A 16238-nucleotide genomic window follows, 5' to 3' on the forward strand; every position below is an offset into this window, starting at 1 on the left:
ACTTAGATCCAGAAACAAGACAGCACAGTGTACTTTCCTGCCCAGGGCACCAATGAGATCATTTATCACAGTTGCAGCAGCAGTAATTATACTGTCCCTAGTTGTAAAACCAGACTGAAAATAACCTTAAAATATAAGCAGATTAAAAACTTTTATAATAGCAAACTTACCTGAGATTTAAAGATTTCAGGATGATCTCCACCTTTAAAGAAAGGGAGAATAGAGGCAGCTTTCCAAATATTAGGTATGGAGCTGGACTCAAATTAAAAATGTGAGCGATTGGCTCAGCAATGATATCAGCTGAGATCTTTAAGATATAAGGATCAGGATCGTCTGGAAATCGTATAAAGATTTTTGAGTGCTACAGACATGGCTCACAACAAGAAATCATGGTGTGAAGCGGAATAAAAATGTAATAGTAAAAGAAATATCCACAAGAATGGCACAATTAAAGAAAACATGTTTATTAATTATCATCACAACATTAACATCAGCACAGTTCTCCCTTTTTTGTTCTGCTCATTTGAGTGCAAACAACATTGTTAAATAAAACATGGCAATAAATTAAAAATTATGTTATTTACAAGCAAGCAAACCATTTTAGCATCATTTACGCTCTGCACTTCAATTACAACATAAAAATATACTAATTAGTTGTAGAAAAAAAAAGATTCAGTGCAAACAGCTTGCTGAAGTCAGTGAAGACTGAAATTCCCATTTAGCATACAAAAGAAATGATTAATTATGACACCCTGGATACTGACATATCAATTACATAAGAGAAAAGTAACCCCTTTTTAAAACTGAAACAATGTGGTCATGTTAGCTGCTGATTTTTCACAGTCCACCATCACACCACTAGTGAAATGAAATATGAGGAGTGTAGCATCGTGACGTTTTTCTTTGAAGGTGCAGTACTAATACTTATTGACAATATTCACATTTGGATGAGTAGTGTGTTGATTTGATCCCTTTTTTTTTGTTGTTGCAGTGAGAAGTGAGGGGGCCCTGGATTAGATGACATGAAAGGTGGCGGCTGGACGCCGGTCACCAGGGTATTTTCAGTTATGGCTTTAGGTCACTGTTACAGTGAGTCATCATGCAATGCTGAAGCGTGGCCGTTGCTGGCCTGCCCAAGTGGCCACATTAGAGACTGTGCATTCTCCTGTGAACAAACAGCCTGTCGGGAGCCCCGGCGGAAGGCTCGGCTGCAAATAACCGGCACTCCTTTGTGGTCGTTTTGACCACGCTCCACAAACAATAACAACTCAGGGTCCGCACAATGAGACAAGGACAGATTTAACATCAGACACCACGGGTCATGCTAAAATAAACTACCACACCACCTCCGCCGTGCTGGGATGTAGCTTCGAGGTGACGCATAAACAAATACACAAACTTGCAGACGTCTGTTTTATGCAGTCTAGCCAGCAAACTTCTTTTGTAACCGTACAATTCTCAAACTCTGTTTAGAAATAACTGTTTAAGGAGAGTGTGACCCAAGTCCTGAGTGAAAATGCTACGTCAAATTCCAGTTCTTAGATTAAAAACTAATTTACTATTTAAGATGGAACTGGAAATTAGACCAAATTCCTTTGCAAAACCAGTGATACGTCTACAGATCTCTATATGAGTTAACTTTCCAGTGTAATTTCCTAAATATAGAACAAATTGGACCTGCATAATTCACTGAAAGCTGTTTGCATTTTGCATTTATTACATTCAGGCTAAATGGTTTCAGGTATATTTATGTTAGGGATGTTTTCAATGCTGACAGGACGACTGAAACCAGTCCAAGCTGGTCAATCGAATCCATCCCACAATTTGTTGCAGGTGCTCTTCACAATAACAATCAATCAGTCTGTCCTTTCATGGAAATACATGGCAATTAACACCGTTTCGTTGTTTTTTTAAACTGACACAAACTCTCCCAACCAGTAAACAATCTGTCCCTGTCGATTCAGTCTACATTTGACATTTCTAACGAGAGTTTTTCAGAGAAAATTAAAGGGCATTTATCTGTATTTGATTCTCTGGTCAAGGTGCAGGGTTTGCAGTTCAAAGAGAGGAAAATCTTTGTGTTTTCCCACAAAAAACAAACCCGGAGACCTCTCGGAGGAGACCGTGGTTTAAGAGGTCAGCTTGGAGTAATTGGGTGGAGAGAAGCGTCTGCGCAGGTACTTGAGGATGTACAGGGGCAGACAGCTCACCAGCGTGATGACAGTCACTTTCCACAGGAACGATACGGTGGTGATGAAATAAATATCTGACACAAAAAAGAGGTAAAGGTAAGATTGTTGTTATAGGATACAAACAGACATCATCACCATCACACAAGAGTTCAGGAGGGAAAACATTTTTCTCTTTTTTTCTTGTTCGCACCTGCAACTCAGCTAATTTTGCTGTGTCAAGAGTTCAGTTCTGACTTCTTTATGTCTGGGCTACAACCTGATTGTTGTTGTTTTAGGGTGTCTGCAGATACAGAATTTTAAATACCTTTTCAATGCCACTTTGAATGAAATTTAAGACCAGACTTTTAATAAAAATGCAAACTTGCAATAGAAATGCATATGAATAAAGTCTAAAACACCTTCCACACACAGTGCAGTTTGCTTTGTAAGTATTTCCAAACACTGACTTCAACCATCAACAGCAGCTGTTTTTCTTTTTGTCCTTAAACATACATCCTCCCAGTTTCACACACTGAATGCTGGCTACCAAGGTCTTTTTCATCACCTTCAGAATTTCAGTGTATTGCAAGACTTGGTGCTCCCTCAGGGTCAATGAGTATAAAATGACTTTTCCCCTTGTCTAACCTTGAGCCTAACCACCAGAGTTTGTTTGTTTTGTTTTGTTTGTTTGACAATTTTTTAAGTGGTGTTTTAATTTTTAGCTAATGCTAAAAGCTAACAGCTAATGTGTACTAATGTGTCAGCCTACTTCATATTAGTTTGTAAAGTGGTGACACCGCTAAAAAGACTGAGGAACCTCCAACCTATGTTTAAGGGAATTTAATAGTTTTGAAGGTGTTTTAATTAAAATGATGCATATTATTATTCTGGCATACCTGCGGCTTCAACTATCAACAGGTATTCTAGGGTGTAGAGACAACGGTTACAGCGTTAGATAGTGATGGAAACCATAAAAGAGGATTTTCAGACAGGATGTGGGGTTATAAAGCTACAAATTTTTTGTACTTCAAAACTATTATTTGTGCAATGAAAATAGGAAATGAGACCATGATGATCTCAGAAAGCACGATCACACAGAAACACACTTAATGCGTATAATGCTTCTGCTTTCATTTTTGTACCAATAAGGCTTTGAAGTAGCCTCTATGCTGCTCATTGTTCTTCAGCAGGACAAGCTACTTCCTATTGTTTTTACAACACTAGCATGCACCTATACCTCACACACACACACACACACGTATATCTGCCTTACATCACACCATCTGCACCCCCGACCCCTATCAGTTTAGTCCTGTGTCTTACTGGAAATGCACACCTCGCAGTTTAAAGTCTTATGGTATACACTTTCCATGTTAAAAAAAGAACACAATTTCCTTCAGGAGTTCTTGACCAAGTCTTTTTGAGTTAAAGCCATATTGTTACAGAATGCTTAGAATGCAGGAGACAGAAAAATAAACCCTGGAAAATGTCCAATTAAAAGTGTAAACTGCACGTTCAACAGAAGAATAGGCTTTAAAATCTATTCTAGTCTGACTTGAAGAGGGAGAAAACGTGTACCAAAAGGGTACTCTTGACCACATGCCAGTCACGATCCTCAGTGGTCGAGGTTGCAGGCTGAAAATGGAACTCCACACCCCACATAAAGCTCAAAATAAGACCTTGAAGAGCCCTTGGTCACAGTATTGTGTATGTCACAAATCTTAATATGGCACAACTAAAAATGCCTTACTGTTTGTCAACTAAAGTAAATGTGTGGGTGCAACAGGGCAATAAACTGTTGTTCTATGAATGTTTTTCTTTTAGATTTTTAACGGCTATGAATTTATTTATTTGGTGGGAACATTTTTTTGGGGGGTAATATTCTCTAACACACCTTCGCTGTGATAAACACATAAACCTTGGCAGCTCACAGGAAATTAACTGGACTGTAGGCATTTCCTCTTTGATACTACAGCATGCCTGAGCGTCGTCCACACCAGGAGAATTTGTCAATACAGTCAGCTTTGGACTTCCTAATATTCAGCATACCACTGTTTATTGTACACTAGAGACACAATATGAATGAGCGGGGTCTCCGTACTGCTGAATGCTGACGTACTATTTCAAGGTCAGCAAAAAAACAAAATAACACTGTAGTGAAATCAGTTCAGAAATGAATGCATTTGCCTTCGCATCCCCATGAATTAGATACCGCTACAGTCTGAAAGCCACTCTTTGTCTGACAAATGCATCTATGTGTGATCGTGTTCACTTACCGATGAACTCGTGCAGGAAGACGAGCGAGGCGACATAAGAAGCCAGGCTCAGGAGCTCGGCAACTATCATGAGCCAGTGCCATGTCTGAATGGTCAGGGCCACCATCAGTAGCTCAGTCAGGATAAGAGAGGTGAACGAAATGGCGACGATATGGACAAATTCGGACTCAAAGAGCAGCAGCGCTCCATACATGATGATGCTCCCTGTGGAGGAAAAAGAGGCCTTAATGTAGCTTCAAAATGTGATAATTGATCCACTCCCTCAGCTCATCCACAGTTTGAAATAAGCTGTTTAACATTACAATTAAAATATTAAAATAATGACAATGAAGATATTAAATATTTATGGTAATCTCATCATACAGCCATGACAATAACGGGAACGTTGAAATAATGAAACTTACGCTTTGAGTAAAAGGAAAACTGAGGTGCTTACAAATTACAATCAACACTTTGTTCAGTTCAGCTGCTCGTCAAAGCAAATATCTAATCAGCCAATCGAATGGCAGCAACTCAGTGCATTCAGGCATGTAGACCTGCTGAAGTTCAAACTGAGAGTCCAAATAGGGGTGTCTGCATGTTTGTGTGACTACAGTGACTTTGAATGTGGCACCATTGTTCGTGCCAGAAGGGCTGGTCTGAGTATTTCAGAAACTGCTGATCTACTGGGATTTTCCCAAACAACCACCTCTAGAGTTTACAGAGAAGCGCCCGAAAAAGAGAAAATATCCAGTGAGCGGTAGCTTTCTAGGATAAAATGCAATGTTGATGTCAGAGAAGAATGGCCAGACTGCTTCGAGTGACAATAAGGGAAGAGTAACACAAACAAGCACTCGTTACAATCAAGATATGCAGAAGAGTATCTCTGAACACACTGACTTGACATCACGTGACACTCCTATTAGCTAAGAACAGACACACTTTGATACTAACTGAACTTCATTTACATGTCACTGCCTAGCTGGGTACTGACGATACCACCAGTGTACCATCCTCTACATTGTGGAGGACTATAAATACCTTGGAGTGTACATAGACAATAAACTGGACTGGGTTAAAAACAACACTGCACTTTACAAGAAGGGCCAGAGTCGTCTCTATTTTCTGAGGCGGCCTTCAACATCTGTCGGACAATGCTCAGGATTTCCCATCATTCTGTTGTGGCCAGTGCTATCCTCTATGCTGTTGCATGCTGGGGCAGCAGTTTGAGAGTCACAGACACCAACAGACTCAATAAACTGATCTGTATGGCCAGTAATGTTGTGGGGATGGAGCTGGATTCCTTTAAGGTGGTGTCGGAGAGGCAGATGTTGTCCAAGATAAAGACAATGTTGGATAATACCTCCCACCCACTCCACGACATGCTGGCTAGCCACAGGAGTACGTTCAGTGAGAGACTGATATTACCAAAAAGCACCACTGAAGGACACAGGGAATCATTCCTGCCTGTGGCCATCTCCCTGTACAACTCCTCCATCTAATACACTGTAAACACTGCAATAGTTACAGCCTTTTTGCACATGCTCTTTTCTACTATGTAAAATTCCTGTCAACATTCTTGATTTATAATTACAATCACCTCTGTCAATCCTTGATAAATAATTATTGAGTGAGCTGTATATATTGTGCTATTTCTTAAATTTCTTAAATCTGTAACATATTCTATTGTTAAATAGTCTAGTCTGTTTCTGTTATTTATACTGGAGCATTTCCTTAGGGATTAATAAAGTATGCTGATTCTGATGCTAGATAACACACCATCATGTCACAAAGCTCAAACACTGTGAACATGGCAACATGTTCACTGTACTCAAATGGCCTCCAAAGTCAGCAGAGATCAATCTAATAGAGAACCTCTGCGATGTGGATGTGGAGAAATGGGAGATTCAGCAACTGTTTTATGTTGTCTTGTTTTATGTTGGACCAAAAATCTCAGAGTAAAGTTTTCTGCACCTCGTTGAATCAATGTGGTAAAAAATTAAGCAGGCAAATGGGGCTGACGAGGTGTACCTAATAAAGTGGCCAAGATGTTTGGCTTATTACAGAGACTAAAAAAGAAAATTAATCAAAATAATTAAAAGAGAAAAATTAGCTCTTATATAAGAAGAACAAAGCCCACTTTATTACCTCTTTAAAATACCATTACATTTAAGCATTTTCTGCATATTATGGTTGTAATGAGAGATTTTCCAAAGTAATCTTTGGCCAGTAACAGTAGCACTCTTCTATCTAATAGAATCGTGCCTCCTTTAACATACAAGCATGAATAGTACCGAGAAGAATGATACACACACACAGAAGTGGTTTGCAAAAAACGCCCTTACCACTGCTTGGATATACAGTGTTTCGACAGAAATAGACAAAAAAGGTTTCGGGGTGTAGTTTAGAATGCCCGCGTAAACAGCTTTCATTGCAACGGTCCATGTCGGAAAGTTACCTCAAGTTTTTCTTTAACAAAGTCCCTAAAGAAAAGAAGAAAGTGTGTGGGCTTTTCAAGAGTGATAAGTCATGAACCTAAGCAATATATCTTGTTTGTTTGACGGGGAGTGACTCATCAGTCTGCCAGCGTAGATGTCTTGTACAGATACAAACATTTAAACAAGCATATGACCTGAAATACAGCTTAGATGCTGTAAAGTACTCAAAAATTAAGTATATTTAGAATTACTGACTCATTGCCAGCAGTTTGCACAAACTCTCTCTTACCTTGATATATACTTATTAAAACCCATATTAGGAACGTCTTGAAAGATAGTGGTCGACCCTGTGAAAAGAAGACAGTGCATTCATATTCACCGATTCCAACTTACGTGCCTGCACAGTGACTGTTAATCTGCGAACATTTACGAGATACCTTCAAAAGATCCTTATACAACTCTGGGTACAGCATGGCAACCTCTGACTTAACATCTTTGTCCAACACCAGGGAGAACACAGGGAACATGGTGTAGATAGTGGAATAGCTGAAACAGACAAAAATCGAGTGTGATGAATACTTCCCAGATAAGATGTCACGTGTACAAATTGGTTGAAATCTTTCATTGTAAGATTTTGCATATTTCCCCTTTTAAAATTTTCAATAGTCTTAACACAGAGGAAATGCCAGGGACACAAGGCAGCTAAATGCTCTCTTGATAAGTCATCTCCATTCAGAGCGTGTATCTTACCCAATAATCAGGAATCCTTGGTAGAGAGGGACTGAAGCAAAGTAGAAAACAGAGGAGAAAACTGCCTAAAGGAACAGAAGAAGAAGAACAAATGAGAAAATCTGTTATTTGTGATTTTTCTCATTTCAACACCCAAATGTGATTATAAGCAGTATTGGAACATTGACACACTGATATTTGAACTCCATGACAGCAAAAACACCATACTTTCATTAAAGGAGGCCTTTTATACTCATTTTTAATTGAGTACCTTTGCATGACTTACAGTTTAAAACTGATTTTTAAACATGGGAAAGCATAATAGGCCCCATTAAAAGAAACCCAGCTTTAACATTAACCTTCTGTGGGAACACAAAAATCAAAAGGTGAGGACAAGGACATCATTCTAAAGCAAACTACTGCAAATACTTGGACTACAATGGCAAATTCTACAGTTTAAAATGATGAGATGTCAATTAGTCAGACAGCTGCAAACTGGAGAGGTCACAGCTCCAGCTGTGGTTGGTGTTATTGTGAGACATGCGGAGGAAGGCCTCCCCAAAACCCCAAAGTCCACGATACAGTGAGTCATGGGTTGCCCCTCCACCGCGGGGGCTGACATTGGACTGGGACATGGGAACTAGACAGACTTGTTAGGCCTGGTGGGGGCAGTTTAGAAGAGCACCACAGACTGCCTTCTCTGAGTCATCGTGCATCCCGCCCTTTCAAGACCACCCCTGAAACCTCTCCCTGCCTCTCCCCAAACTGATCCTCTCTACATTTAGATTTTAGGTGCTGTGAGTAAGAACAAAAAACACCTCCCTGCATTAACTTTAAGGTTGCATACACTTTTTTCACTTTTTTTTAGAGATCTGCAGTGTGGTTTTGGCTACAAACAAACAGAAAAGGGCCAAACCGATTAGCTAAATTCAAACACTAAACACAGTCCTTTTGCTTGTAATCATCTCAACCTTTTTTTGACATTATGCAGTTGAGCATGGGAGTAAAGAAAATAAAGAAAAGAGAAATATCTCTAGATCACTGAAGTTTACTGTTTTTAGAAGGTTAAATTTAATTCACAAGGGACTGAAATATCTTGACATCCTGGTTAACAGCACAATATTTAACACAGAAAAAAACAATACCCTCTCAAGTGTGTGGTGCATTACCTAAATTGCTACAACTGAAGACCGATAAAGGAGTAAAATATAAAGTAGTGACAGTTTTGCAAACTAAAACAAGAAACTAACCCACAGCAACTGGAAAATATTTGTAGTTCTAAGTTATTCAGCATGATGTTTACATGACTCATGCACACAAACCAATACGGCACTGTGTTTCTGTTAGTCTCTACCTGCATGGTGCTGATGCACAGGCTCCTGTGGATGACAAACTGGCTGAGGGCCGCAGACCTTTTGTAGCTGTTCCGCCCATGGACCATGAGGAGACGGCCTAAATGTTTAAACTGAGTCACCGAGAAGTCGGCAGCCAAAGAGGCCTGCTTTCCTTCCTGCCAAACACACAGCAGAGGACACTGAGGACATACTGCGCAAAGACTGGCCTGAAAAGCATGCTTTGAGTATTGTGAATTGATTTTATACAAATAAAACAGTTTTTTTGGGAAAAAAAAAAAACAGACTGAAGGTACAATGAGCATAAAGTGCATAATTAGCAATACAAATTCACAAAGAACAGCACTGCACATAATAAGTCTCCTGTTTAATTTGCTAAATCTCAGTTAAACATGAGAGAGGACTACAAAATCTAGCAAATATTCATGTTTGAGATGTTAGAACCAGAGAATTTTCATAGAAGAACTGCAGATTTTCTGTTATTAAACCTTTAGCTTCCTCTCTGACAAGCAGCCCAGGAATAACTGTGTAGTTTTCCACCTTTTATTTACCATCATAAGATTATGTTTGGAACATACAGAAAAAATGTATTTAAGATGCCAAGTCCATCCTGTGAGTGCACAGTCTTCCTTCCAAAATCCAAATGGTTTTTCAGCTTTTTATGCATATTAGTCTGAATGAGTTTGTCTATGCAGTATGCATGAAATGAGAGAGTTAAGATCTGGCAATGATGCCCCCTATCCCAAAGATTGTTGGGATAGGGGGCATCATTGCCAGAATGGTGGAACTGTGGTAAGCAACCATTTCCTCGCAGTAAAAGGTTTCTGAGTTCGAGCCTGCTGTTATTTGTTTTCATGTTCTCTTTGTGCCCGCATAGACTCTCCCCTATAATCCACAGTCAAGCATGTTAGCTTAGATCAGTGGTTCTCACTGCAGGAAGGGCAAAGATGCCATGCTAAAAATATGGAGAAAAAGTTGTAGGAAAAACATGATTGACTGTGGTGTGAACTTTTCTTCAAGTTCTCAATTTGGACATAGCAGAAGAAAAACCTGAGAATCACAGAATCTGCATTGGTGTGGATGTGAGTATGCATGGTTGCCTCTGATAGCCCTGTCTCGGACTTGTCATCCTTTACCCAGCCTCTCCCCACAATATCACCTGGGACAGGTTTCAGCTGTGTGAAACCTTATATGGATAAGCAGTTAAGAATAAATGATGGACGATAAATATACAGTAGATAGCGGAAAAGATAAGTTATGTACGTCAGCGGAGTCGTTTGGTACCGGGCCGCGAGAGTTGAGGCTCGGGTGTGAAATTTATGGTTTTAAGGGTTTTTATCGTTAACCCGGTTTCCCTGGGTCTTTTCCCGTGTTGTAGTTGTGTGTCTTATTTTGAAAGAAATGTTTACGCGTTACCATAGCGACCAGAGGGGGCAGAGAGGAGGATGTTACTCTCATTGTTGTTGGCGCATTTCAGGAGGACGCTGCTAATAAAGTTACACAATTACACAGTGAATTTGCCTTTATTATTATATTTACAAAATACCACAGCGACACCTTTAAGGCCGGTCGTGAAAATATTGTCTGACATTAAACCGGTCCGTAGTGCAAAAAAGGTTGGGGACCGCTGATGTACGTCACCTACAGCATCTTTTAGTTTGCAACCAGATTTGTAAGTTTGTTTCTCTTCATAATAAAGATAAAATTTATAGTCAACTATTGAGCAGTTTTAAACTTTTAAGGTCAGCTGTACTAAACTCCATATTTTAATATGCTTATTTACTTTATGTTAAAAAGTAAAGAGTAAAGACTAAACCAGGAACACAGCTGCACCGTCTGCTGTCCGTAATACCACTGTAGTCACAAATATAAGGATCCATGTCTGAGCATACTAACCAACTTGACAGGCAACTTTCAGAGAGAACAATGAGAAGTAGAAGAGACGGGCTGATGAGAGATGGTTACTTTTATGATAAATATACAGTACAAAGCACAAAGCATCCTGTCATTTTGTTTCCTCTATTCACACAATAGTTCCTCAAAAAGAGGAATCATCTGTGTGCATGTCCTTTCACAACTCTCTGAATGTGAGAGAGATCTTGACAGGAAACAGAAAGCAAAAATCTGTGCGAGTGGCACGTCAATGTGAAGCGATGAGATGGAGAGAGTCTTACTTTCCCCTCCACTCCCACGCCACAGTCCGCTTCCTGGATCATGCTGACATCGTTTCCTCCATCCCCTAAGAGAAAACAAAAGCCATAGAGGTGTCAGGATTCACATCAGTGACTCACCAATACAAACTGTTAGTGAAAGTATTGAGTACATGTTCACAAGACACTCCCTTAATTTGGCCTGATTAATAGATCCAAGCCAAGTTCATAGAAATGAAAAGAAATCACCTCCCTCAACTCTGCCAGAGAAATATATATATATATATATATATATATATATATATATATATGTATAGATATATATATATCTATATATATATATAGATATCTATATATATATATATAGATATCTATATATCTATATATCTATCTATATATATATATATATATATATATATATATATCTATATATCTATATATATATATATATATATATATGTATACATATATCTATATCTATACATATATCTATACATATATATATATATATATCTATATATCTATATATATCTATATATATCTATATATATATCTCTCTATATATAGAGAGAGAAAGATATATATATCTATATCTATATACATATAGATATAGATATATAGATATATAGAGAGAGATTTAGATATATAGATATATAACTTTTTTCATTATTATTGTGTTTTTTCAGCACATTAGTGTGTTTTTTCATTATTATTCATTATTATAAAAGAATAACAACATTATAAAACACATATTAAAACTAAAACAAACAACAACAACAAAACCACAGTGCAAAGAAAAACTTTAAACAAATAAAAAACCTGCTGGCCCAGTTTAAATTTTCCACTCACCTACTGCACAGGTGAGTTTGCCTGTGCGCTCTTGCAACAGTCGGACTATCTGAGCCTTCTGAGTGGGGGTGCATCGGCAGCAAACCACAGCGGGACACTGGCACGCAAGCTCCATGAACTCATATTCATAATACTTCAGACAAACCTGCAAGAAAACCAGCAGAATGGACAGATAAAACACTCAGGCACCCACATTTAACTGCTTTCAGCTGTGGCGCTCGAATACCTCCACTCAGCTTACAGTTTAGCTCCTATTGTGGTCAAGATAGTGACTCTAACCACAGACACCACTTCCAGAGTGATATATTGTGCACGCTTCATGCAGAATATATGTCAAAGTTTCATAAGGAGATATAAGTTAATGGGATGTGGGTTAGACAGTCTGAGTGGCACACTTACCTCAAGCGAGTCCCCCGATATCACCAGAGCGCAGTCATGCTTTCTCCTGAAAGCGTTGAGCTCCAGGTGGGCTTCCCCTCGTGTTGTCACCTATACCAATGGCAACCACACATTCTTAAATGCACTTGTATGCCCCAACAAAACACTCTAATGTAGAATTATCACAGGGGAAAATCTGCCAGGCTTTGCATGTTTGTCTCTCTGTTATCAGACAGAAGAAGGGAAGCTTGTCTCTCTCCAACTGCAGCAATGACAAATGTTAGAGCAACCAAACACCTAGCTGACATTCAACCAGCTAAATACACTAGAATTCAGTCACAAAACTCACACTCAAATATTTAATTTATTAAACAGCACCATGTAGCTACTAAATAGCAAGTATAATTCGGCATATAGGTTCCTATCTCTACTTGTGTTTGATATAAAATTGGAGTGACGATTAAACGTTTCTGTGGAGCCTACAGGCGGATATCAGGTTGATGTAGGGAATAGCAGGTAACAGCAGGATGAGCCTGAAACTTCACTCAGTTTAACGCCTTACTGTTTCCAACCAGTCAAGTTCCACTTTATATCCACGCCTGTCCATGCTCACAAAATATCTTTAGTTACGATTTTTAATTGAGAGGTCAGAATCAAATATTGGTGACACAAATTGAGCATCTGACAAAATGTGAAATATTGATATCTGCAAGATTGTTTTTTTTTTTTTGCAGAACAAGATGATGTCACAGTGAAAGTGAGACTTTGATACAAAATGTGCTGCACAAAGCAGATGAGAAGAGCACAAAGACATAGGAGGTTCAGTCAAATGATTAACTAAAAGACACCACACAGACTGAAAATGTCTGTGTGGATGTGCACAGACAAGTGCATAAACTTTTACCATAAATAGATTGTGAATTCTTGAGTTTAGGTCAATTTTGATCTTGTACCTCAAGTACAACTATTATTCTACATGTTTTTGCTACATGTAATTACTCAGAACATTACATCAAAGCGACTTTGACCTTTTCCCATGAAAATATAAATAGTTTTTCTCTGAGTCCAAGTGAGTATATTTCAATAAATTCCACCAAAGGTATTAAGAGCTATTGCATCTATGAGAATGGAAGTGACACACAACCTGAAAAAAGAAGTAACCGAGTCCACAGATGCAGGCAAGGCTGGCACAAAAACCTTAAAATTTTAATATTAGTTTAGCAGACAATTTCACTTCACAAAAACTAGACTGTAAATGACTGAACTGAAAGTCCATAAGATCATTCAGATTAAATTAAAAAGTAAAATGATTGACCTTTTAGCTGAGCACTGTGTCTTAAAGAGGCATGTATTGACACAAAAAAGGCATAAGGTAATTTCACCCTATTGTAAAAATGTTTTTAAACTTACCGCAGAGGAGGTTAAAAATAAAATTATGCATATGCAAATTATTCAGGGTTTGTCCTTACATTTGCACACAACTAGACTGTAGTGTATTGTTGATGTATTACAATGCAAATATTAAAAGGGTGTGTTAAAGGAAAAACGGAAAGGGGAAACGGGATAATATCCTGCATAAAAAAAACTGAAAAAATAAACAGAATTTCTTAACAGTTGTGTCAGGTTCAAATATAGACTCAAATTCTCCAAAAATTCAGCACTGACAAGGCATGGTGTTAATCTGTCAACAAAAGCTATGCTCTGGAATGAATATCCTTCAACCACTGACAATTCATACGTCAGTCCAGTTCAGGCCATTGGTGGCCACCAGGAAACTAATCCAGATGTATGTGTAGCAGGCCCAGTCAGCACACCCCCGTCCACTGGGACAGAGGTTTTTAAGCACTGCCAACCATTGTTATTCTCTTCCAGTAACCACAGTTGTACGCAAGTTTTAACCTTCCTATGTGGCAGACGCTCCTTCTGCTCTGGCATGGATCCAGAGGTGAAGGCAGAAGGGGACTATCAAAGCAGCTACAGTGCCTGAAACCTGCAAAACAAATTAGGAAGTGAGCCCTCTGCATGTTCCCTCTGGGAGTGGTTCAGCTGGTTTCTCCTCTGTTTGAGCGAAGGGCTGTTTGTTCTCTTTGACAGTGGCTTGGATGCTTTCACTGGTGGGAGGTGATTTATTCAGCTGTGGATGCTGGCTCGGGCCTGCATGCGTAGTTGTGTTGGGCTGTATGACCACTAGCTAATGGGCCTTGGTCACAGAGCCTGGATGCCCGTGGGTTGACAGATTCAAGAAACTGTCAGGGCAGCTTTGAACTGACATCAGCCCTGGAGTAAAATCAACTATTACCCACTAGATATGTGCACAAGAGAAACACGGGTCTGTTTCCTGGACTTACTGGTCTGAAGATATGAATGTCCTGGTTGCGGGTGATCAGATGGGCGTTCTTAGCAGTGCACGTGGCCGTTTCAAGCTTGTCTCCGGTCAGCATCCAAACCTACACAGGAAACAGAGACAGAAATCCCACTCCAGTGTCTTGAAACCCAGAGATAAGACTTTGAGACTAATCATCTTGATAATGAAAGCCTGTGAAGATAGCTCCACAAGCTTTTAAGACAAAGCCTGTGAAACTATTTTACCATTAAAAACAGTGTTAGTTTAGTTCTTGTGCTTCAAACAAAAATAACGCAAGTCATCACACAGACTGGTATCACAGCATCCAAATTCTTTCTCATTAGTATTTTGGATCTTGCATACGATTATATAAGAGAATTGACATGGCTGATTCATCAATATCCCAAAGAAAAAGTTTGGGGGGGATTTTATCCTCACATCTTGACATTTCTGACTCCACCCAAATGCAGCTGAGTTGAATTTAATTTTAACAAATTACATGAGTGGTAACTTTTAAAAAGCAATGTTCTGTTCGTGTGGTTTATTTATAAAACACACACATTTTTATTGGATGACTTTTTACAGAAGAAGCTGACTCCGTGTTCAGTAGTTTGTCAAGAGTTTTGGAAAACTGCACAGCCGCTGATTTTTAAAAACGTTTTAAAGGCCATGACCCAAAGAAATTTGACTCTATTTCCATCTGCTGTACTAAAGCAGAGGATGAAAACGGGCTTACAGGAAAGACTTAAGACTGTAAGTTGAATCGTTATCATGTTTGTTGCCATGGCCACAATAAACCGGAGAAACTGAGATTTGTTACTTTTTCTGAAGTTTGGTTTAAGTGCCTGTTGTTTACCTTTTGGGTGTGAAACATGTGAGCTACGCTTGTGCTTTAGCGCCTATGAAGAGCATACTGGGAAAGAGCATCCTTTTCAAAGACTGAGGCCGTGTCCACACTAATACGTTTTCGTTTGAAAACGCATCTTTTTCTCTCCGTTTTGGTCTCCCGTCCACACTGAGACGGCGTTTTCGGTCAAGGAAAATGCAGCGTTTTGAAAACGCTCTCCAAAGCAGATACATTTGTAAAGTTTATTTTGTAAAGTTTATTTATTAAGCGCTTTTCATAGACAGGTAGTCACAAAGCGCTGCACACAGAGATTAAAATAAACAGTACAATAAATAGCAAAATGCACAATATACACAATATATAATTTAAATGTAAATTAAAAAATATAAAAATGTAAAAAGCATTGGTCAACAGAAAGCTTGTTTAAACAGTAAAGTTTTTAACTGTTTTTTAAAGGATTCCACAGAGTCAACCAAACGTAGTTGTAGAGGTAGACTGTTCCACAGCCTTGGCGCCACAGCCTGAAAGGCTCTGTCCCCTTTTGTCTTCAGACGTGTTCTGGGAGCAACCAACAAACTCTGAGTCTGTGAGCGGAGACGGCGAGCAGTAGTGTATTTTGTGAGAAGCTTGGATAAATAATCTGGGGCTTGGCCATTTAGTGCTCTGTATGTTAAAACAATAATTTTAAAACGAATTCTAAAATCTATTGGGAGCCAATGTAAAGA

General features: G+C 38.9%; 1 protein-coding gene across 1 annotated transcript in view; it reads right to left on the reverse strand.

Annotated features, from left to right (window-relative positions):
- Positions 1-448: 448 nt before the first annotated feature.
- atp9a (ATPase phospholipid transporting 9A) overlaps positions 449-16238 on the reverse strand; it is a 36416-nt gene continuing 20626 nt past the window's right edge. Inside the window, exons 19-28 of the mRNA XM_003438934.5 lie at positions 14671-14769; positions 12344-12433; positions 11945-12089; positions 11120-11184; positions 8948-9103; positions 7615-7679; positions 7302-7410; positions 7154-7211; positions 4448-4651; positions 449-2266 (exon numbers count right to left, since the gene is read on the reverse strand). Coding sequence (XP_003438982.1) covers positions 2130-2266; positions 4448-4651; positions 7154-7211; positions 7302-7410; positions 7615-7679; positions 8948-9103; positions 11120-11184; positions 11945-12089; positions 12344-12433; positions 14671-14769 — 1128 coding nt within the window. The 3' untranslated portion in view covers positions 449-2129. The remainder of the gene's footprint in view (positions 2267-4447; positions 4652-7153; positions 7212-7301; positions 7411-7614; positions 7680-8947; positions 9104-11119; positions 11185-11944; positions 12090-12343; positions 12434-14670; positions 14770-16238) is intronic.

Source organism: Oreochromis niloticus, linkage group LG20 (genome assembly GCF_001858045.2).
Source record: "Oreochromis niloticus isolate F11D_XX linkage group LG20, O_niloticus_UMD_NMBU, whole genome shotgun sequence".
Taxonomy (NCBI): Eukaryota; Metazoa; Chordata; class Actinopteri; order Cichliformes; family Cichlidae; genus Oreochromis; species Oreochromis niloticus.